This window comes from Panicum hallii, chromosome 2 (genome assembly GCF_002211085.1).
Source record: "Panicum hallii strain FIL2 chromosome 2, PHallii_v3.1, whole genome shotgun sequence".
NCBI classification, from domain to species: domain Eukaryota; kingdom Viridiplantae; phylum Streptophyta; class Magnoliopsida; order Poales; family Poaceae; genus Panicum; species Panicum hallii.
In genome coordinates, this window is record NC_038043.1 from 11,510,695 (window position 1) to 11,534,218 (window position 23,524).

The following is a 23,524-nucleotide window of genomic DNA, read 5'->3' on the forward strand; positions in this document are numbered from 1 at the left end:
AACTGCATTAGCTTTTAATCTTGGCAAATTTTATTAAAGCTAATTACTACGAGTGGATGAATTACCATAACCCAAATTGCATAAGAATTAATCAATATTAATTAAAACTACTGAGAACCATCCAAACCGAAACCACCCGGGGAATCGCCCTCGTCAAAGGTTGATAACCCCACTAATCAGACGGAGGATCTGGGCCGCTCATGACTGTGAGCACAGCTGATATATCAGTTTTACACTCTCGAGAGGTTGCACAACTTTACCCACAAGTCGTGAGCTACGCTAGTTGTTCATCACACTTCCTTAGGTGAGATGGCTAGCAAGCACACTACGAGACCGTTACAAAGAATCACGTTGGTAAGGTGTAACCGCTAAGGATTCTGGATCAGCGACGATGGGGCCCACCTCCGGGGGTACAAGACACACAGCACAGACCAAGCCGGAGGAGCAGGGACCATTGAAGCTTACCACCCCTCTTGCCCACGCAGGTAAGTTACTCCCGAACCAAAATGACCTAATTAGTAAGTCAAGACCGTCCCATACCAGTCTTGTGGTTGCGCGGTTGTCCCAGGTTGTCGCTCTATGAACCGGTCCTTATGGAGAGTGGCCAACCAAGCACTAAGCACCGTGCTGGCCCCCTAAACCATGTTTCTAACAAAAACATCTTTTAAGGGCGCACAAACCACTCAAGCACACAGCACAGAGGGTCGGCTCCAGAATTAAGTTGCATAAGACCATTAATCAAATTAATTACAAAGGACCAAGGTTTGTTATAGCGCAGCAACCTAGCACAACTAACCAAAGATGCAACCCATAGGATATATATAAGGATATAAAAGTGGCTAGGAAGTCCTTATAGGTATACAGAATTAAAATGCAGTATGAAATTGTATTTAAGAGTGATAGGAGGTTCATGTTATACTTGCCTTCCTCGTACTCTCCCGGCTGCTGCTCGAAGTGCTCGGAAGACGGCTGCTCCTGGTACTGATCCAAAGGCTCCTCGTCTACTCACGATCATCAAGCATAGTCCACACATACACACATGCACAAACAATAGCAAAATATAAGTAAACAGTACACCAACACAATGGAACAGCACATAAAACTAGCCTAAAACTAATCTACGCGTTGCAACGATCGCGTGCATATAAAGAACACCTAAAACGGAGCTAAAACGTGAAAACTGCGCTTAAAACAGGATCCAGGGACCTAATTGTAAGAAAACAGAGCAAACAGGGGCTTCTGTACGAAAACCGGGGACCTAAACGTAAATAAAGTATAGACTCAGGGGCTAGCACGTGAAAAGGCATGGCTTGGACGGCGGGTTCAATTCCCAGGAAGCGCAGGGGGTCAAACGGGAAGAAAAGGACCTGCCTGTAATTTATTTTTGAACTAATAGGACTGCGGGTTGATTTCCCCAAAAGGCAGGGGCTCTTTAGCAAAAAGGCTAGCTGAAAGGGTATGATTTAATCTGGGCCCTCGGATCAGATCTGTGCGGCCCAGATTAGAACCCATACGCGAAGGGGTACGAGATGATCTCAGCCTTTGGATCGAGATCGGACGGTCGGGAACGGATCTAGGTTTACAACTCGTGCGATCCACCGGATTTGAATTGGACGGCTGAGATTAGATCTATTAACCGAAGGGGTATCCGTGGATCTGGACGCTTGGATTTGGATCTGACGGCGCGAGCGAAACGGTACGCGGGTTCTGATCTGACCCGTTGATCGCGGATCGGACGGCTGGAAACAGAAGGGGACGCGGGCTGGTGGCGCTACTCGCCGGAGAGCGGTCTCCGCGGCGGCGCCTCGCCGGAGACACGCGATCACGCGTTCCCGGGGGCATTTCACGACGAGATCAAGCCTAGGGGGTAGAGCACAACGCGGGGAACCCATCTGGGCGCTCCAGAAGGTGAGATAGGGCTCGGGTAGGGGATTCCCGCGACAAGGGCGGCTCGGGGCGGCGGTCACGCCGGCGTGCGCGCGTTCCGGGCGCTACGGCGGCCTAAAGACTAAGGGATCCGGCGCACAAGCACCTGGGGAAGGAGGGGAGGCTCACCAGAGGGTTGAAGAGACCGGAACTGCAGTGGGCGGAGGAGAACGACGACGACCGGCGGCGGAACGGCTCGGCTCTCGCGGAGAGAGGTGGTGCCGGGGCTCGGGGGTTGACGCAGGGCCCTGAACAGCTACCTGATGACGAGGTGGAGCTACCGCAGCTCTTGGCTTGGGCTGGGAACCACCGGAGCTGTGGATTCGCGGCGGAGCAGAGGTGGGGGAACGCGGCGACGCAGAGGCTCGGGACGAGCGGGGCGCTAGGGTTAGAGGCGGCGCTGGTGGGGTTAGGTTCAAGGGAGGTCGCGGGGAAATAAGAGGAGCAGGCCAGAGGTCCCGGGGTAGGGTTACGGCGGGGAGGGGCCGGGGATCTCGGCCGTGCCGTTGCGCGGCCGTTACGCCGGGGAAGGAAGAGGAGAGGGGGAACAGAGCGCTGACAGGCCGGGACCAGCGGTCAGTGGGAGAGAGAGGGGAGGGCGCGCGAGCGGGAGGGGGAACTGGGCTGTGGCGCGGCCCATGCGGGAGGGAGGGAAAACTGGGCCGGGGTAGAGAGAGCCCGTGAGGGAGAGAGGGAGGAAGTGGAGACTGGGCCGGGCTGGGGAGAGGATTTGGGGCTGGCTCCTTCTATTCCTTTTCTTTTTCTTTACCCTACCCTTTCAAACAAAGCCATTTGAATTCAAATACAATTTGAATTCAAATCTAGGAACTCAACACAAATAAAACAATGCTGCGGCATGAATGCACAAACAATTTAATCCTATGATATATTTTATTTTCTTGCGTTATAAAATTACTTTAAATGCGAGATAAATTAGAGAAAATCCTGAAAAATTCATTTAAGCCCAAATAAATTTATTAAAATTTGAGGAAATTACCTTAGGGTGTTACACATACAGAGCAAAATAACCGAGGGAAGCAACGGCTTACCTTGGTGCGCCTTCCTTTGCTCCTTGAGCTGCTCCCTATGCGCCTCGAGCTCTTTCCTCTGTGCCTCGAGTTGCTGCCGGAGCTCGGCGTTGACTTTCGTAAGATGTGCATTCTCCGTCTCCTCGTTGTCAAGGCGCCTCTTCAGGGCATCGAGTTCCTTGCGATTGCGGGCAAGGGCCTTCAATTCCTCTGCTTGTTTCTGGGAGCGGGCGATCACGCTCTGCGTACAAAGGAAGAAGCCAGATTAACAACTCGACTTAGTCGCTGTCAGAAAATGCTCTCAGATCTCACCATGGCAAAGTCATGCGCCTTCCAAAGGAGACCAACATTGTCGTCCGTCAATAGCAGGTCGTCCATCCGGTCGGTGGCGACGGTTTCCTGACTACCCGATCCGGCCAGCAGCAGCTCGTCGGGTCCCCCGGAGGTTCCCACGGCTTCCTCAGTAGTCAGCTGCTTGGCACCTGCAGTCACAAATGTCCTCAGCATACAGCATGCGGATCGTAGTAGCCAGCCGGGGCGGTCAGACACTCACCTGCGCCATCTGCTGGAGCGGCGCAAGGGGCCTCGACTTGTTGGGGCTCGAGAGGCGGCAGGTCGGGCAGCGCGACGTCGGCCTCGGGGGTTGCTTCCGCGGGCGTCGACCCTTCGGGGGCCGATGCCTCGGGGGCTGGCGCAGCGGCGACTGGCCCAGCACTCGACGATTCCTCCCGAGTCGAAGACTCGGGGGCTGGGGCAGTCGAGGATGGCATCAGCTGGAGGTCCGCGGCACTTGCAGTACTAAAGAAGACGAAGTTAATCAACATATAAGCCAACAGATCAAGACATTTGTGGTACACCAAGAAGATGACTTACAGCATGGATTTTTTCTTAATAGCTCTCTTCATCCGCACGGCCTGACGCGGCGTCTCCGTGGCCGGCGGCGGGGTTTCACCGGCTTGCGGCACGGTCCCCGCCATGGCGATGGTAACAGCGGCAGCGGCCGCCGGGCTTGTCCTTTCTCCTTCGGGCTCGGCCTGGGCGGAGGACGCGGAAGGGCTACAGGTGGATGTTATAAGCTCAGCATCAAGGCGACACATTACAACGAGCAAGTGAGTTCTTACCAGGCTGGCTCGAGTTCCTGCGCCTTGCGCTTGCGCGCCAGTCGATGGCCTTGCGGCACCCGCGGTAAAGCGCCGATCAACTCCACGCTCTGGTCGGAGGAGTTGTCCCGGCGCGTTTCCCCTTCGGTTCCTTCTCCCGCCAGCGAGCTCATGCCTTCGGTGGACTCGCTGCTGCCTTGAGCCGCAGCAAGGCGAGCCCTTTTGGCTTTAGCGGCAGCAGAGGGGAGGAGGTGGTCCGGTCGGGGGACGTCAGGTCGCGGAGGGTAGCTGCGGTATACCTCCGTGTGTCCCTGCAGAGAATTCTTCAGTCAATGAAGCAGAAGTAGTCATCGTCAGCAAAAAGAAGTCGAATACTCACCAGTTTGGGCGGATTCCGTGCGCTGAACAAGGTGGGCACATACGGCACGGCGTCCACATCTAGCAGTACCCGCTGAACTCGCTGCAGCGCGACTTCATCTGGCAAGTCCTCTGCGCACATGCGAGATGGATCAGCGGGGCCTGTGTACTCGAATCCTATGCGATGTCGCTGCTGGATGGGTTGGACGCAGCGTTTGTAAAAGGCGAACATGACGGAGGCGCCCGTCACTCCCTCCTTCTTCTGCGCCTCAATGACACCCAGCAGCTCTCTGACTTGGTCCATTTCACCGCCGGAGGGTTCAAGGTTCCATTCTCCTCTGATCACAGGTGGTCTGTTTGACTTCGTTGGCAGATGGGGGCATGGTTTTCGATGTAAAACCAATAGTTTTTCCATCCAGGGAGGTTGGAGGGGAATTTGTATGTAAGGTATTTGTCGCCGGCCTGCTGACGCAATTGGATGCCGGCGCCCCCCACAATGGAAAGGTTCTTGGTGGTGGGCTGTGGTTTGATACGGAAGAGGAAGCGGAAAAGGTCCCAGTGGGGTTCGACTCCAAGGAAGGCCTCGCAGTAAAAGATGAAAATTGAAATGTGGCAAATAGAATTCGGGTTGAGGTGATGGAACTCAGGCCCGTAATAATAAAGAAGGCCACGAAAGAGGGAACAAGTGGGGAGGGCCAGTCCCCGTTCGGCAAAATGGAGAAATGTGACGATTTCGTCAACATTTTCCATGGGAAAAGGTTCACGGTAAGAAGGACGCCAATTGACAAGGGTTCTCTCCTGCAGCAACCCCTCGGAAACTAGGTTCTTAAGGTGGTTGAGGGAGCACTTACTGTGTGACCACTCAGCGGTTGAAGGCTGCGCCTCCTCCGTCTTCTTCCCTTCGACCTCCGCTCTCTTGGGCGCCATCTCTGATTCGTCGGCCACGAGATGCTCGGGGGCTGCGGGGAGAGTGGCGGGGGAGTTGGAGCGGGAAGATTTCCTTGGGGGGATGGCGGCAGCGCTTGGCTCAGATTGGGGATTTTGGTGGCTTTTGGCGGATGCAGGTTGAAAGCGTGGTTTTTTCCACCGTTACCGCGGGGTTAAATAACCAGCGGGGTGGGAAAAAGTTACTGTTCCGAAGTTTAGGAGTCACCTCCGAGAATATTCCGAATCTGAGGGGTCGTTTGGTGGATTATTTGGATTGAATATTCGATTAATCATTTTTTCTGGGTTAGTTAGCCTGAAAAAAGGGGTTTTTCAAGTTCATAACCTAATACCCATCATCTGTACCATCATTTTGGTAATCTCGTAAGATGTCATTTTTTGCCTGCATGCCACCACTGTTAGATCCTTATCTCCAAATTTTGTGGGATTTGGATTCAAGGCTCGGGGGCTGCGGGATACGTGGCATCGACTACTTATTTTTCAAATTTTTTGAAGGATAAGCAGGATTATAGACAAATGGGACCCTCAGCTTGATTCTCCGATTCAACCTAAGGCTCGGGGGCTACTGCATATGGAGTGCGATTTTACAATCGCACACCATAGCAGAAATGAAATTCGGGGCATGAGCACCTCATAGCTTCGATGCAGCCAAGGAAGTACTCGAAGGATGATTTCAAGACGAAGCTTCAGAAGAAGTCGAAGACTGCTTCGAAAGTACTCGATAAGCCTGCAGTACTCAGCTACGAAGAGCACGGGGGCTTGTCAGACCCGGGGCCACCGGACTGGGCACGTTACGAAGTTTAAGAGATTAAGCCCTCTTATCTCTTATTCATTTTGTTTATCTCTTGTTTATCCCGTTTAAATAGGAGATAGAGCTAACCAACACGGAGAGGATCTACTCGAGATGTGTTCTGGTGTGATCCCTCGACGGGAGTTGGTTAGCATCTTTGTAACTCTGACCTCTCGGATATATAAGGGAGGTCAGGGGCCCCTCTCAAAACAGAAGATCATTAGATCATTCTGCATTAAAGGCAATACAAACCATACAGGACGTAGGGTGTTACGCTCCGTGCGGCCCGAACCTGTCTAAGTCTTGTGTTCCTTGCACCTTCGAGTTCCTGATCTCGGCATCTCCTCGCCCAAAACTTACCACCTTGGGCATATCCCTCGGTGGGCAGCCGGTTAAACACCGACACCTGGCATATCCGACGGTTTCCATGCGAATATGTCTCGGTTAGCCCGCAGGAAATGGACGAGCGCGAGTTCCTATTTGTCACCCAAGCCCGCGCCGATGATGGCTGTCTTGGATGAGTCGCCTTCTTGGAGCTGGATCGACTTGAGAGCCACATCGCCTGTCGACTTGACGCCTGATTGGCTCGCCTTCTTTGTCAGGATGTCCAGCTCGTCTTGAGAAAGTTGTTGTGCAGCCGCGAGTACTTCTCCGGAAGCATCTGGCACGCGGGAAGTCGATGCATACTGGATGGCCTCTTGGTTGCAATCATAGGACTTCTTCAAGTTGCCTCGGAGCGTGAGCACGCCGCTGCGTCCTAGCATCTTGAGAAGTAAGTAGACATAATGCGGCACCGCCATGAACTTAGCGAGCGCCGGCCTCCCCAGTATAGCGTGGTAGGAAGATTCGAAGTTGGCCACCTCGAACTTGATGAACTCGGTTCGGTAATTCTCCCTCGTCCCGAAAGTGACTGGGAGAACGACTGTTCCAAGCGGGTGCGCGGCATTGCCAGGGACAATACCGTAAAAAGGAGCCTTGCTCGGAACAAGCTTGTTGGTCAGGTCCAGACCCATCTTTTTCAGCGTACTGGTGAAGATAAGATTAAGTCCGCTCCCGCCATCGATGAGAACCCGAGTGAGCTTGACTTCGGCGACCACGGGATCCAGCACCAATGGAAACTTCCCAGGCTCGGAAAAGCTGGTCCACTAGTCGGTACGGGAAAATGATATGGGGACCTCCGACCGTCGGAGTGGTCGTGGTACCGCCGGCTCGATGGATAGAATTTTCCGTAGCAGCAACTTCTGTTCTCGCTTGGAACAAAAATCTTCATCACCACCAAAAAAAACATTGACGGTATTGGAGGCGTCCTGGAACTTGGCTGTCTCAGATTTATCTTCTTGGTCCTCGTCTTCGGGCTCTTTGCCCGTCGACTTGTTCTTCTTGCCATTACCAGGGGAGCCAAAGGTGCGCTTGAGCTGAAAGCAGTCAATCACTGCGTGTTTGGAGTTGACGCACCATGGGCACTTCTTCTGCAGGAGCTTTTCAAACTGCTCCTGCGTGGTTGACTTCTTGCCCCGTGAAGGACGTTCCACAGCCGCGACAAGATCGTCTGGCTCGCATTTTCGGGAGGAACCCGAAAAGTCCCGCTGGCCTTTGTCAGCCCGGTTGTCGTTGTTGCGCTTCTGGTTGAGGCCGGTGCATCTTGGAAACCTCTCGCGCATCTTTTCTTCTTGTTCGGACCAGTCGTGCATCATGTCACGTAGTCCTGCAACCGTCTTCGACCTGTTATGCCCAAAATCACGATATATACTGGGTCCGTTAGGCCGTTGTAGAAGCAGTCAATGATGTCCTCCTCCGTGATGTTGGCGATGGTGGCCCGCACATCGAAGAAACGGCGGGTGTAGGACCAGAGGAGTTCGTTACGCTCCTGCTTGCACTGGGCGAGGTCATGCCGGGTTCCTGCTCGGGTTATCGCCCCCTGGAAGTTTTCGATGAATACCTTCTTGAGGCCCTCCCAGGAGTCGATGGAGTCGTTGGGGAGGCTTTCCAGCCAGGTCAACGGTGCAGGCTCCAAAGCCATCGGAAAGTAGACGACTTTGGTAGTATTGGAGCCACCGGCCACCTCAATTGCAGTGGAGTAACAACGGAGCCATTGTTGGGGGGCCTGCTTACCGTCATACTTGGTGATGCCGATCGGCTTGAAATCCTCCGGGTACTTGTAGCCGTTGAATCTCGTAGTGAATGCAGGAAAACGATCGCTGCAGTCAGCATCGTCCCGCTCAGTTACCTCGCGTTCCCGTCGCCTCGAGTCGAGGACTGACCGGACATCGCGCCCCTCATTGATCTTCTGGCGAAGGTCCGGTTGTTGACGCGGGGGGTTGGGCTGCCTCGGGTTGTTCGCCGGAGGTGGCTGCCGCCTCCCTCCGGTGACCTGACTCCCACCCACACCATCATTGTTATTGCTGCATTGGGGTCGCGGGCGATTACCCGTTGTTCAACTTGGGGCCTGGCTCCGGCTGTCTCCGACGCTCTCGTCCCCGACGAGTGATGCCGGGGCCTGCTGGTCCAGCTGGACCCATGCACGTTGGGCGTAGCGGAGCGCTTGTCGAACGTTGGGATCGTTACTTCGCTCGAGTAGCGCTATTACCCGAGCGATGTTGGCCACAGGGGTCTTGAAGCCTCGTTCATCTGCAGCGGCGAATTCAGCATCGAGTTCGCGCTGTGCAGAACGGATGCGCTCGTTGGCCCGCCTTCTACGAACTGCACGAGCTCTGTTCCTGGCACGTCGCGCGTCACGCTCGGCGTCGTTCTCATCGACAGCATCGGCAGTGTCTTCGTCTTCTGATATCCCGTCAAGCGCGCCGATGGGGATGAGGGCATCATCGTCCCCCTCCTCCGCCATCAGCACCTGGCGGGTTGCGAATTCTTCAGAGGGGGCTTCGACTAGTTCAGTCGAGCCCTCGGTGATGGTAGCCAACGCCCTGCCCTCCTGAAAAGGCAAAGGTTCAAGGTGGGCTACCAAGCGGTCTTCATGTCCGAGTAGATCGGACAGATCCATCCCCTTCCAATGAACGATTCGTCCTTCGGAGGTGGTGGTGATCATCAGCCCACAAGTGGCCAGGTGATCCTCAGCCCCCCGACATGCGGTGGCATCGGAACCCCCAACCTGGAGCAGAGAGTCCAAGTCCTTCTCCAATGAGGAAAAAGGAACAATAGTGACAGACTCTGCCTCGGTTTCCCTGGCAGAATCAAAAAATGGCAACTCATCGAGATTATCGACAAAGTCATCGAGCCTTGCGGCGAGTGTTTTTAGCTTGATGGTGTCGTCGACGATGTGCCGACGAAATCCGCCTGCGCCGTTGGCAACGCTGTGACGCCCTGAAAAATTTCCAAATTTAAACTACGCGTTAGAGTGTTCCGACCAAAAACCTATCCGTCGTAAAACCCTAGCCCTGACCCTCTCCGTTTCCCCGCCACACTAACTGCCGACGTGAGCCTGACCGCCGTCCCATCCCGCACCACTCACGCGCGACCGCTTTCCGCAATCAGTGCCGGCACGATTCCTTTCTCTTCGCGCAGCGTGCGAATGCCGCACGCGCGTGGCCGACTGGCCGCGGACGCCGCCGCGATCGGCGCCGACACGCCCCCCTCCTCTCTCCCTTTTTCCTTTTTCTCTCTCCTATTTTTCTCTTTTTCTCTCTTTTTCCTTCTCTTCCTTTCTTCCCTTTTTCTTTTTCTTTCCTTCTTCCTTTCCCTTTCCCTCCTTCCTTCTCTTTTCCCTCCCTTCCCCTGCCGCGTGCCCGAACGTCGCCTCACCTCGGCCATGCCACGACGCGCGCACGCGCAGCGCGTGGCCGTGCGCTGCGCCGTGCGCCGCGCCGTGCCTGCGCCCCGCTCTGGCCCGCGCCGCGCGCGCACGCGCTCGCGCCCGACCCCGCGACGCCGCGCCGCCCGCCGCTGCCGCGCCCCGCGACGCCGTGCCGCCCGCCGCTGCCGCACCCGCCCCGACGCACCGCCCGCCGCTGCCACACACCGCCACCGTCCTGTGCTCGCACCGCACGCCGCGTCACGACGCAGGCAAACGGACGAACGCCATTAAGGCGCCCCGCGCCGCTCGCCGGCCTCCATTGCCGCGCCCCGGCCTCCACCGCCTCGGCCGCCTATAAATAGGGCCGAGGGGCACCCCCGGCACCCCCACAACCTACCACGCCGCCTAGCCCTCACCTCCCCAGGTACCCTCGCCACCCCGTCAGCCGGCCGCCTCACGCCACCCCCGCCCGAAGTAAGGCCCGGAATAGGACCCCCTCCTTCCCCTCCCCCTTTCCCCTCAACCCCGAGCCGCCCCAGACCCCGGACCGCTGGGATTGGGCCGCCACCGGCGCCCCCACCTCCCTCCCCTATTTCCTGTCAACGGGAGAGGAGGAAGAAAGGGCGTTTTTGCCAAACCCCCCCCCTTTCCTGTTTTTCCCCAAAGGAACCCCCTATCCACTCCCTTTTGCAAAAGAAGCCCTACTCTTTCCGTTATTTCAAACCAAACCCCTCGATACATAAACCTAGATATACTTGACACCTTTTAGCATGCTCAGGGTATTTCTAGGATTTACAAATTGGTCCTTACTCTTTCCGGATAGTTACGAATAAGCCCCTGGACTCCTGTTTAGCCCCTGAAACACCCTTCGCCTCGTCATTTTATGCGCCAAACGATCTCCGATCGACCCGAAACTTTACCACGCCCTTTCTAGTATAGTTCTAACCACGCCATTAAGAAACCACCCGAAAATATTACCCCTACCTCCGTAACTAAATTATTACCGATTCAAACTCAACGATAAAAGCTTTTAGTTCTCTCGCTTGATTGCATGCCTGTTTGTTTGCGTCGTAGGACACGGAGTGAACGAAGAAGTCCCCGACTGCGACCAAGCAACCGAGGACCAGTTCTGCGACCCCGAACCCGAAGGACAGTGCTTCGATCAGGACCTTCCGCAAGGACTTGACGATGGCAAGTTCAATCCCGCCCTTTGATGCATGTTTCTGTCCTAGTTTTTATAAACACAACCCAGTGGCCTGTTTTATAAAATTGCATGGTTTTACTTGCTGAAAACATGGTAGGATAGCCACCCTTGTTTGTGATAACCATACCTTGACCACCTAGTTTTATAAAGAAATGTGTGCGTGTGGGAAGGGATAAAATGTGGTTTTGAAAGATGAGTCAGACGGGATGGATGGCATTTCTGTGTGAATTGCCGTTGGTGTGCTCGTACCTGTGTGGTTGAGCATCAGGTAGGGAATCCCATCCTCAGCGAAGCCAGTAAGCAAGCCCAAGTCCATGCAAGAAGGCCCACTGGATATATCAAAATTCAAAACCCATCAAAGACTCTCCCACATGAAAGGATCTGAGTCCATCCAAATGATATTAAGCAAAATCCTATTCTGGAAAGAATGGCAAAGTAAGGGATTTTAGTCTGCTCAGAGATTGAATATCTCTCCCACGTCTGATTCATCCTAACAACTATCGATTTGGAGCCAATCAGGTATCACCGCGTGTCAAACTGTGTCAGGCGGGAAACAGATGGAATATTCAGCTTCTTTCTTTCCAATGAGAACGGCGACACGCGTCCTATATCCCCATGTGCGAAGGGATGCCGTTTACGCCAGCCCGGTTTTCAACAAACTTCTTTGGTGTAGGGGGATTTTGCCTATCCAAAAATTGTCCAAGGTTCCGTAAATCTTACTCGATCCTTCCCAAGATGAACAATAATGAGGGTTTAGACCCCGAGTAGATACAATACATCTACGCCCAGCCTCGGAAAAGTCCTTCTTAGGCCTTATTCTACGCTTGAATGCGCAAGACCGAAACTCAAGGAGATAACCTAAGAACTGAAGCCAGGAGGTATTCGATTTATCAGATTTCGAGCTAGCTGCCCTTTTCTTGCTCCTTGCCATTAGCGCAGCCCTTTTCTTTTTCTTAGCTTTATTTGAAGCGTAGTTTTTCACCTTCAAAAGAAGGCGCCAGCGCTTTTGTAGTGACCCCTCCGGGGTCCCGGGTTGCTTTGGCGCGCCCCACCCCGTCAGTCCTGTGTTGTACTTGACTTGACTCTCCCCCGCTTGCTGCTTGCTGATCGCAGTGTTCAAAAATGACACGAAGCTGGATATGAGTAGATGTTGTTGGTCGAAAACGTCTTTCATTCACAATGAAACAGAATGGTCTCGCTCGATGCGTCATTTTATGATGTGTATTTTCATATTAAGAGTTCTTAAAAGAACTCAACTCAAAGCCCAACCGTCAAAAGGATGCTACAATGTTAGAAATTCTCAACTTAACACGCCCCCTTACTTCCTTCGTGACCTCCCACTACTTCATCTACCGAAATGATTAGGCAGATCTCCTTTTTTCTAGCATTAAACCTGCTCATGATCCTTAGGCTATAGAGCATGGAGCAGACAGAGAGATGAAAGGACCACCTTCTCCTGCTTGCTTGATCGGAATCTATTTACATTTAGAATAGCTGAATAACTTCTCATCACTTAGTAGTTGAAACTCGGAGAGACAGAGAGAGTCCTCTCTCATACTTGCCAATTCCCTTGCTGATCAGCAAGGGAATTGGCAGGAACCAACCTTAGTTGCCCCTCGGTAGAGTGAGTCTACTTAGCGAACTGGCAGGACGCGGAAATCGATTGATCAATATGCATATCGAGAGTTGATGGTTGACCGCCGCCCCCCTTGTCCTGTCCTGGAGGCTCCCCGGCCGGGGAGGCAAAGGGGATTGCTATCGTCACCCTTTCTCCCGGTGTATGTGAAAGAGAAAAAGTGACGAACTTTTTTTCTTTTCGGTTGGTTGGTCCAAAGAACGAGAGTCAGCTTCCTTAAGTCCGTTCTTCCTCAGTAGCTCAGTGGTAGAGCGGTCGGCTGTTAACTGACTGGTCGTAGGTTCGAATCCTACTTGGGGAGATTTGATTCATTCTGAATTCGAATTGATAGTTATAGCTTTTCTGACTAGCGACCCCTGTCCTTCTCCTTTTTCTTTTCTAAAGACGCAGCAGAATCGTCAAACGGGACATCAAAAGTGGGAAGTTGATTGTAGGATTTCTATTCCTCACTCTCGTATAGGTGAACTTGGTTCGTTCAATGAAAAGGGATAAGAAGGATCCACTGGGAATGAATGGAAAGACTGGGGTAGTATCTTCATTAGCCGGAAGGAATTAGTCTCCACTAGCGTAATTCGAAGAACGAACAAGAAAAGGCGTCACTGTTTAGGTAGGAGGATGGATGGATGTGGTCCAATGGCTAAAGCTCTGCCAGCTTCTTGTAGACTGGCAGTCTCCGAGAGGAACCTTAACCCCCCCGGGGGAGGCCGGGTGGGATGGTATACTTTTTTTTCGCCACAAGTGGGAACTCAGTCCTTGGTAAGACACAAGGGGGAAGGAAGATCTTCACTCATTCATTAAGTGCCTGCGGTGAGACGCGACCCACAACAAACGAAGGGGGTGGAGGGCGACCGAAGAAGGAACAATTGTCTTGAATGCTACGCTGGGATCAGCAGCTTCCAGTGAAGACAAAATGAGTCGGGCAGGAAGAGGAAGATCGTGCGGGGAAAACGGGGTTCGAACCCGCGACTTCTGGCGTGACAGACCAGCACTCTAACCAACTGAGCTATTTCCCCCTTTCGTAACTACTGTCGATTCAACAGTCACCTACCGGTTACCTTTGTAACTATACCAAAACCAAAGTAGCTGTACAACAGAATGCCCTTCGCCTTTAGTACTTTTTTTTCTTTTGACGACAGTAGAAAGAAATGGCTCTGCTCGCTTAGACTCGGGGCTCCGCGCTCTATCAGCTATCAGTTAGTTGGCGCTACGCGCGACTTCAGTTGACAAAAGCGAACAAGATAGCGCTAGCGCCCGCGGAGAACTTTCGTTTGTTCGCCTTCTAAAAGGCCTACTGACCTGCCGGTGAAAAGCCAGTTACAAAATAAATAATAAGACGTAGGTAGTGAAAAAGTACCAAAACAACTGAAGCCTACATCCCACTACGTCTGGGTTCCCCCTTCCTATGAACCTTGAGTCAGAGGTCTTACCTTGAGTCAATAGGTAGGGTCAACTATACCAAAGTGGAAGGGCCACTATCTAAGCTATTAGTGGGCTGGTTTGAACTATTGATTTACTGAATCGAGTGAAGCTGTGTTGCGTAACAAGACTATAGGTCGCCAAGGCCTAGAAGTACAAGTGGTCGCCCTAACGGTCACTCTCAAAATCACTACTTGAGTGACTTTCGTCACTTAGCTTCTTTAATAGGGCTTGCCAAAGAACCCCTCCGGGGCCCCGGGAAGAGGAAGAAGGAAATAGAGCAAAGGTCTCCTCTTTCTGTCCGCTCTTCCCGGCATGTAGAGATCCGATTGGGCTTATAGTTTAATTGGTTGAAACGTACCGCTCATAACGGTGATATTGTAGGTTCGAGCCCTACTAAGCCCATCTGACCTGCTTAATCAATGACTCCGGTAGTCACCTGAACCACTCTCTCGAATAGCCCACAGCCTCTCTTCTGGATGCAAAAGAAGATTCAATCAACGTACAAGGTTTGCCTTCTTGTGAGAAGGATTTCTTATTTTCTGATGTTCTCAGTGCAAAAGGAGTCTTTGAGAAGGTTCAGTGAGTCTGAAGAGAGAGAAGATCAGTAGAGCAGTCCGGCAGCAGTTCGGGGTCAGCTTTGGGATTTGCCTGATCGACCCCTACCAGTGTATTAATATACAAAAATGAAGATTGACATTCGTATGTACAATTTACCGGTTCTTCCTCCCGAATTGAGACCCATTGTTTATAGGTCTGGGGATAAAGTAGTGACTTCGGATATTAATGAACTTTATAAGAGAGTTATCCGTCGGAACAACAACCTTGCCTATCTATTAAAAAGAAGTGAATTAGCACCAGCAGATTTAGTAATGTGCCAGGAAAAATTGGTACAAGAAGCCGTGGATACACTTCTTGATAGTGGGTCCCGCGGGCAACCGACAAGGGATGGTCACAATAAAGTATACAAATCACTTTCAGATGTAATTGAGGGTAAAGAGGGGAGGTTTCGCGAGACTCTGCTTGGGAAACGGGTCGATTACTCGGGGCGTTCTGTCATTGTTGTGGGTCCTTCGCTTTCATTACATCAATGTGGATTACCTCTAGAGATAGCAATAAAGCTTTTTCAGCTATTTGTAATTCGCGATTTAATCACGAAACGTGCTACTTCTAATGTCAGGATTGCTAAAAGGAAAATTTGGGAAAAGGAACCGGAAATACTTCAAGAAGTTATGCGGGGACATCCTGTTGAACAGAGCACCTACCCTGCATAGATTAGGCATACAGGCCTTCCAACCCACTTTAGTAGAGGGGCGTACTATTTGTTTACATCCATTAGTGTGTAAGGGTTTCAATGCGGACTTTGATGGGGATCAAATGGCTGTTCATCTACCTTTATCCTTGGAAGCTCAGGCGGAAGCCCGTTTACTTATGTTTTCTCATATGAATCTCCTGTCTCCCGCTATTGCAGATCCTATTTGCGTGCCAACCCAAGACATGCTTATCGGACTTTATGTATTAACGATTGGAAACCGTCGAGGTATTTGTGCAAATAGATATAATAGTTGCGGAAACTCTCAAAATAAAAAAGTAAACTACAATAATAACAATTATTATAAGTATACGAAAGATAAAGAACCCCATTTTTCTAGTTCCTATGATGCACTGGGAGCTTATAGACAGAAACGAATCGGTTTAAACAGTCCCTTGTGGCTCCGATGGAAACTAGATCAACGCATCGTTGGGTCAAGAGAAGTTCCGATCTGGTTGTGGGAAATAGAAAAAAAGAAATCCGTTCTATATACATTCGAACCACTCTTGGTCATATTTCTTTTTATAGAGAAATAGAGGAAGCCATACAAGGATTTAGTCGGGCCTATTCATACACTATCTAAATAAGGAAGTTAGATTCGGCGATGCCCCTTTCGGGGGGCATTCCGATTTCGCTAGTCCCATCTTTTTTGCCGCGCAAATCCAGATTGAGATTGAGGAAAGGGAGTAAATTAAGTTTTCGAATCACTGACTCAGGCCCATTGTCGAATCCTACTCAGCAATTGTCGAATCCTACTCAGCCAAAAAAGGGGGTACTTATGTATGGCAGAACGGGCCAACTTGGTCTTTCATAATAAAGAGATAGACGGAACTGCTATGAAACGACTTATTAGCAGATTAATAGATCATTTCGGAATGGGATATACATCCCATATACTGGATCAAATAAAGACTCTGGGCTTCCATCAAGCCACTACTACATCGATTTCTTTAGGAATCGAGGATCTTTTAACAATACCCTCTAAAGGATGGTTAGTCCAAGACGCGGAACAACAGAGTTTTCTTTTGGAGAAACACTATTATTATGGGGCTGTACACGCGGTAGAAAAATTACGCCAATCCGTTGAGATATGGTATGCTACAAGTGAATATTTGAAACAAGAAATGAATTCGAATTTTCGAATAACGGATCCTTCTAATCCAGTCTATCTAATGTCTTTTTCAGGAGCCAGAGGAAATGCATCTCAGGTACACCAATTAGTAGGTATGAGAGGGTTAATGGCGGATCCTCAAGGACAAATGATTGATTTACCTATTCAAAGCAATTTACGCGAGGGACTTTCTTTGACAGAATATAGAATTTCCTGCTACGGAGCCCGAAAAGGGGTTGTAGATACTGCTGTACGAACAGCGGATGCTGGCTATCTTACACGTAGACTTGTTGAAGTAGTTCAACATATTATTGTGCGTAGAAGAGATTGTGGTACTATCCGAGGTATTTCTGTGAGTCCTCAAAATGGGATGACGGAAAAACTTTTTGTACAAACACTAATTGGTCGTGTATTAGCAGACGATATATATATTGGTTCACGATGCATTGCTGCTCGAAATCAAGATATTGGAATTGGATTAGTCAATCGATTCATAACTGCCTTTCGAGCACAACCATTGGAATGGCTGATCATTTCTTGTATGAAGTTTTTAAGACCTCACTAATCAGCCTTACACTTTTGAGTTCATAATGAATAATGAATGAAATGAACCCCCAGATGAAGAGAAAATATCCCCTCCCTTTTACTAAACCATGGGGAGCCCCGAGTAGTTTACCGGGCAAATTTGGTTGTCGTGACGATATCTTTCTTAGTGGAAGATCGGAAAAGACTTCTCTTCATCACGAGACTGATCGGATCTGCCGTAGACACCCGAGACCTCCACAAACAAGGCAGGCAAAAAGAGTAATAGGACAACAAGAGGAAAGAGTTATGCTTTCATTTCTTTGTTGAGATTTCAATTCGGCACTCGGTTCCTTCATCTTAAGTAAAGTGAAGTTTACTTTTTCGATTTTGAATTCACCACAGCATTTCTCCTTTTTTTCTACCCCAGGATTTGTTTGGATTTATCGAAGCGTATGTTGTATGCCCTCCATCCATTCATAAGCCAGTGTTGCCCTACCGAGACGAGAAAGGAGTGCGGATATTTCCAACGGGTCGATTTATAGGAGTGTACTTTAGCGAAGAGTTAAAGTATGCTAAATCAATTGGTTCTACAGTGACTCCTTTAAGGGGTTATCTATTTAAAAAAGGGGAAGGGCTATTTGAGCGGTTTGTAACATCACTATATAAAGATTGAGCGCCAAGAAAGAAGGAAATGCAGGATTAGCCTATTTGTATAAGATTCTTATGAACAGTCTTTATGGTAGGTTTGGTATCAACCCAAGGAGCACTATAACTGAGATCTGTAGTAATGAGCGCTACAAGCATGTGTTAAGGAAAAGCGGATTTCTGTATGGTTGTGGCAAGAGCTATTCATTTGTAGCTACTTTTCTTATACTCTGAAATCAGATGAATATGCTGTTCCTCGTAATGCAGCTGTCCAAATAGCCGCTGCCATTACAGCTTATGCACGAATCCATATGCACCCATATAATATATAAGTAGAGAGGATTGCTACTATACTGATACGGACTCTGTGGTGATGGGTAATCCACTCCCTGAGGAATTAATATCCAAAGATGAGTTGGGTAAGTTGAAATTCGAATATAAAGTGAGGGAGGGAATTTTCAACGCGCCCAAAAGCTATTGGTTGGATGCGGAGGGCGAAAAGGATGTCTTGGTGCAGTTAAGAGCCATGTTAGCAAAGAATGGTTTCTCCAACAATATGAGGATAAATCTCTTACAAAAATGGTAGTGGTCACAAACTCCTTCCGTGTACAATTGAAAACATTAACAATACGAAAGCAAGAATCATCATTTATACAGGGAATGCCTTCCTCTACCAAAAGAGAAAGAGTTGAAGATAACGAAGGAAAGTGGGTGGATACAAAACCAGTTCATATCACTTGTCTTTCTGGTCTTTCCTCATCGAATACTAGTAAATGCTTTCGAAGAGAAAATAGAAGCACTAGAGAGCTCAAGTTCACTTCATTCATCACAAGATGCAAATGATAAGAAAAATGGAGCTAATGAGGAAGAAATCACTTCTACTTAAATGAAAATAGTGAAATACCAACCAACACATCAAGCAATAACCAGATAGATAAAATGAGAACAGGTAATACGAAGATATCAACACAGCCGGAGTCACGAGGCTCGATAATGACCAATGGGTTAGGATCTGAGGAAGCTTAGTTTGGATGATGGAATATTCGCAGTTCTGATTGTTGAGATACTGCAAATCCACTAATCCAACAATTTCAGTCCATTTTCCTACTTTTTCTGCAAGGGGTTCAAGGGGAAAGCATTAGCCCTATCCTTAATATGACTCTCTGTCACACCGGCTACTGGTTTAGCTTCTACGTTGAGGAGATCCGCATCGGATAGGCCAACAAGACCATCAATAGCGTCTGCGAGAACTCTAACGGCGGGTAGGCAAACAACTTTATTCAATTCATTAGCATCTGGCTACTACTGAGATGCTTATCTTTCTTCGTTGGCTCCTCTGTTCATGAAAGACCTGCTGACCTGTCCTGCCCAGTCACTAACTAGGTCTCCTAAAGGTACTTTGTTCTACTTCTCAAAGAAAAGGAAGTTTTCTAAGAGCTCCGAGGGTGAAGCATTAATCACCGGTTTCGGTCATGCCCTTGATTCAGATTTTTGGTCCCGAGATGCCTACCTGAACGATTCACAGCCTGGTCGGATACTTCTATTTTTAGAGAGGCATCCCTCTGATGAGGGATGAGAGTGGCATCCCGGAGGGATGGTTGCTATTAAGTGGAATTCCTCCCTTTGGTCGGATACTTGGATCATCTATTTTAGTGGTTCCTTTGGTCACCTCTAAAATTATAGGATTGGCAGGTTAAATAACAAATCAAAGTTTCAAGGGTTAAACCCTTGCTAAAAGACATTTTACCGGCAGCAGGCGGTTGGCATCTGGAAATACCGATAAATCGTCGATTAGACGTCTTTACGATCGTTTAATGACATAGATTGATCAGTGAACCCGATGAAACAACAGGAGTTGTTCCCTTTATCTTGCCGATTGCCTAGCTTAGGAAGTGCCATAGGAACCTATCCGAAATCAGCCCCTGGGGATAACGGTTTTTATCTAACTTTATCGATACATTCCCTGGCAAGATAAGGTAAAAGACTTGAGTAGAATCGGACAAGAAGGCACTGATTGTGGTTTAGCCTCCAAGGCTAGATGGAGGCACCCACTGGACGGATCCGAAACGGATCCTATCCTGCGAAAGAGAAACGACGCTGGCTCCATACCGGAAGTAACAAACGTATGGAATTCGTTACTGAAACGAAACACGGAATGGACGGAATAGCTCAGTTCGGGGGAGGGAAGAAAGAAAGGTTCCCCCGAACCCCCTCCAAAGAAAGGAGTGGAATGGTTGAGCCATCTATAAAAAGATGAGGAAGGCTCAACCAGCTATTTACGAACTGGAGAACCACAGTTGACCACTGCTTCCGGCTTGCTACTGCTTTCCGAACAGTTAGGTTAACGGTAAGGCGTACAAAGGGGCCCACTTCCCTACGCAACTACTTTTTTCCCTAGCCAACCTATGTTATATATCGACTCGATCTACACTCCGATATCTTCTCTAGCCTTTTAGCTGACTCTGCCGGGCCTACGGACGCCTTCAGTCTTCGGAAGACTTACGGCTCTGCTCGCTTGCTGCGACTAACTATCTATTTGTTTCCGCTTCCAAGGAAACGGAAACTTCTTGGTGGTTAGACGTTTCAAAGCTCGCACTACGGAATTACGATCACGTGGTTCGACTCTGCGATTACTCGAGTCTTAACCTCGTTCTCTAGATTCCTTGCCGGCTAAGGGTTCGTCAGCGGACGCTCCTATCTTGCCATCTCGATTTGCAGGCTTAGGAAGTGCCATAAGAACCTCTCCGGAAATCACCCCCAGGGGATAACGGAACCATAACCAACCTCGATCTACATCGAGGAATCGATACATTCCCCGGGATGGGCAAGCCTATTCCATCAAGAGCGTCAGAAAAGACGGCACTGGTTGTAGTGACCGCACCTCTGCTTGGATCCTTTACCGGACAACTAAGCTGCCTGGGGGTTGCGGCCTACGGACTTCCAACTCTAACGAGGTTGGTTTGTCCTGCGATCGATAGCTATACGGCCTACGGACTTCCAACTCTACGAACCTTTGCATAAAACCTAGTTTTCCGGAAATAAAACCATAACCTTATCCTTGGATTAACCTGTGCATTTATTTCTATTATATCCCCATCCGCGGGTGTGATTGGACTTGCTGAGTACGTTCGTACTCACCCCATTTTTACTTTTACAGTGGAAGATCCAGACTACATCCCCGAAGACGTCGAGTAGGGTTCCGTCCTGCACCCAGTCTTGCCTGTGGTTAAGGCCACCGCTGGAACTCCGCATGGCGCAAGACTCTGATGATCCTCTTTTCATAGTTAGTATAGTAGTGTGGGTTTTAGTTGTAATCCTCGCGATAGTGGCGCTTCACTGCCCATTACCGCGCAGAGTTGTACGGTGATGTACCATCTGATGTAATAAAAGTGTTATCAGCCTCCTGAGACTGATAAAGCAACACTTTTAAGTCTTCCCTGATGGGGGGACGCTTCAGGTGGTATCAGAGCTGTAGGCTGGCCGTAGGACGTGACCCTAGGAACGAGACCCTTTTTCAAGCCCTAGGATTTGCTCTGACTTAGCCCTTTTCTTACACAAGCACTTACCACTGGTTCTTGCCCTGTTTCAGATGGCTGACAATGGATGGGTCAACGGAATCTGCCACGCAGAGCTCGGCCTTCCTAAGTTATTATTACTCAGCCTGGAACGCGTTGGGGTTATGGAACCGCCAGAGTATGCCTACCGAGAATACATCTCCAGAGGCACCCTTCGGTGCGATATGATGGTCTTTGTGGAGAGAAGCACCCGCTACCCTGATGTGGACCCCTGGTTCATCTCCACCTCTGGCTTCCGCTTCCCTGACACTTACCGAAAGGCCGCCCGTAAAGCCCTGCGACGACTGCGTGTGCTCTACAGGCACCACCTTCAGCGGACTCCTATGGGATTTTTCCCACCCACTGAAGGAAGAGGACGCACTTGGATTGCCCGGATGAGAGGACTTGGACGAGAAGAAGAAGACCTAGAAGATACGGTCTCCCACCTATCCATCTACCTTACTGGCTTGGATGCACTCTGCCGCGAACAGGCGGCACAACTGAAGCAGCTAATCCGTGGGATTGAAAGGATAACCCAGGAACTGGAGGAACAACGGACAAGAGCCGCAAGCGCCGAGTATTCCTTAGCCGTCCTCCAAGCCCAGATGCAAGAATACGAGAACCGCAACGGAATAGGTGGATGGATAGAGGAAGAAGAAGAAGAAGAACCCATGGAAACCCATTGAGATAAAGGTACTCAGACCGAAGATGAGGAGATGGATCGAAGCCTCCCAATAAAGAAGCGCCCTATCAGGATCGAGGAAGAATCCCCATGATAGGATTAGCACCCCGAGCTAGAACCCCTACCCTAATGACCACGTATCCATGAAAACTGTACCATCCCTGTCGTAATAATAAATGTTATTCACTCTCTCTTGCACCTGTGCCAGATTGTTTACCCTGTCCTTGTTTCAGATGGCTGAGGAAGGATGGACCCAGGGCGATTGCCTAGCAGCACCTGGCTTCCCTAGCCTTTTGATCAACACCCTGGAAGGCCTTGGCGTTACAGAACGCCCGAGGTACTACAGCCGAGAGTACGAGCACCATGGTACCCTCCGCTGCAGGGTGATCCTGGTCATCGCTAGGAGCAACCGCTACCCCGACATCCAGCCTTGGCGAGTGACTGCCACAGGGTTTAGACACCAGGACACCTACCCCTTGGCCATCCGAAAAGCACTCCGTTATTTGTGCCGGATTTTTGAAGAACACCTCGCCCCCACACCAGCAAAGTTCTTCCCGCCGGCCATCAGAACCCCAGTCTGGGAAGCACGCATGAGAAATCTGGAACGACGTCGCCACGAAGAAGGCCCCCTGTACCAAGTGGCTACTTACCTAGCCGCCCTGGACCAACTCTTTGATGAGCAAGCGAACCTCTTGAGGGAGCAGACCCATCGAGCCGAGCAAGCAGAGCTCGCAGTTAGACTGCAGCAGATCCGAGCAGCCCAAGCCGAGGCAAGAGCCGCAGCCGCGGCTAGCAGCGAAGCGGTCGCCCAAGAGAACCTCAGGCGGGCCCAAGACCGGCGTATGCAGGAATGGACCCGAAGTGGAACACCAGTCCCGGCAATTGGAGAGGACCATGTTTTACTCGGGACACCCGTCATAGGATGGGGAACACTCTTTGGAAACACACAAGCCCCACCCGAGAACCCTAAAAGTTCCGCCGCCACCGTCGAAGGAGAAGCTGCAGCGCAACCCTTGACCAATGGAAATCCAGAGGACGGCGAGCAAGGATCACTCACACTCCCCGCTCCAGAAGAAGGCACGCCCCGCGAGTAGAATGACCGACGCCACCCTAGCGATGTACACCCCAACCCCTATTGGCTTAAATCGTACCCTTAGGCATGACCTCGGATGAGTAGTACGAGACCTGGTCTTACCCTTAAGCCGTAACCCCCTCACAGTAATGAAGTTGTTTGTGCTTGTTGCTTGTGATGTTCTGTGCTGGTTTGTTGTGTGCTGCTTGTTTATATAGCTACTGGCAGGAGGTAGATTCTGCCTTATGTACGAATTAAACAACTTAAACATCACCTAATCGTAACCCCACTCTACCCAATCAACAGATGGTTCCCCGGAGCGTCACGAGGGCCTCCCGTAGCCGGAACCCCGCAGCCGCTGGTGCCGGAGCACAGCCTGCTGGACAAAACCCTCCTCAGGCAGAACAAGAAGTGAGTCAGAACCGAGGGGAAAATCAAGGAGGAGAGCAACTACCACCACCCCCACCCCTCGG

General features: G+C 50.4%; 1 protein-coding gene and 3 non-coding genes across 4 annotated transcripts in view; 2 read left to right on the top strand and 2 right to left on the bottom strand.

The window, feature by feature from the left end:
• Window positions 1-2,696: 2,696 nt before the first annotated feature.
• LOC112880882 (translation initiation factor IF-2-like) overlaps window positions 2,697-23,524 on the bottom strand; it is a 29,800-nt gene continuing 8,972 nt past the window's right edge. Inside the window, exons 3-6 of the mRNA XM_025945614.1 lie at window positions 3,508-3,752; window positions 3,303-3,436; window positions 2,976-3,195; window positions 2,697-2,701 (exon numbers count right to left, since the gene is read on the bottom strand). Coding sequence (XP_025801399.1) covers window positions 2,697-2,701; window positions 2,976-3,195; window positions 3,303-3,436; window positions 3,508-3,752 — 604 coding nt within the window. The remainder of the gene's footprint in view (window positions 2,702-2,975; window positions 3,196-3,302; window positions 3,437-3,507; window positions 3,753-23,524) is intronic.
• TRNAN-GUU lies at window positions 12,964-13,035 on the top strand. The gene has a single exon. It is a non-coding gene; the product is annotated as a tRNA-Asn (tRNA).
• On the bottom strand, window positions 13,674-13,747 carry TRNAD-GUC. Its single transcript has one exon. It is a non-coding gene; the product is annotated as a tRNA-Asp (tRNA).
• On the top strand, window positions 14,482-14,555 carry TRNAM-CAU. Its single transcript has one exon. It is a non-coding gene; the product is annotated as a tRNA-Met (tRNA).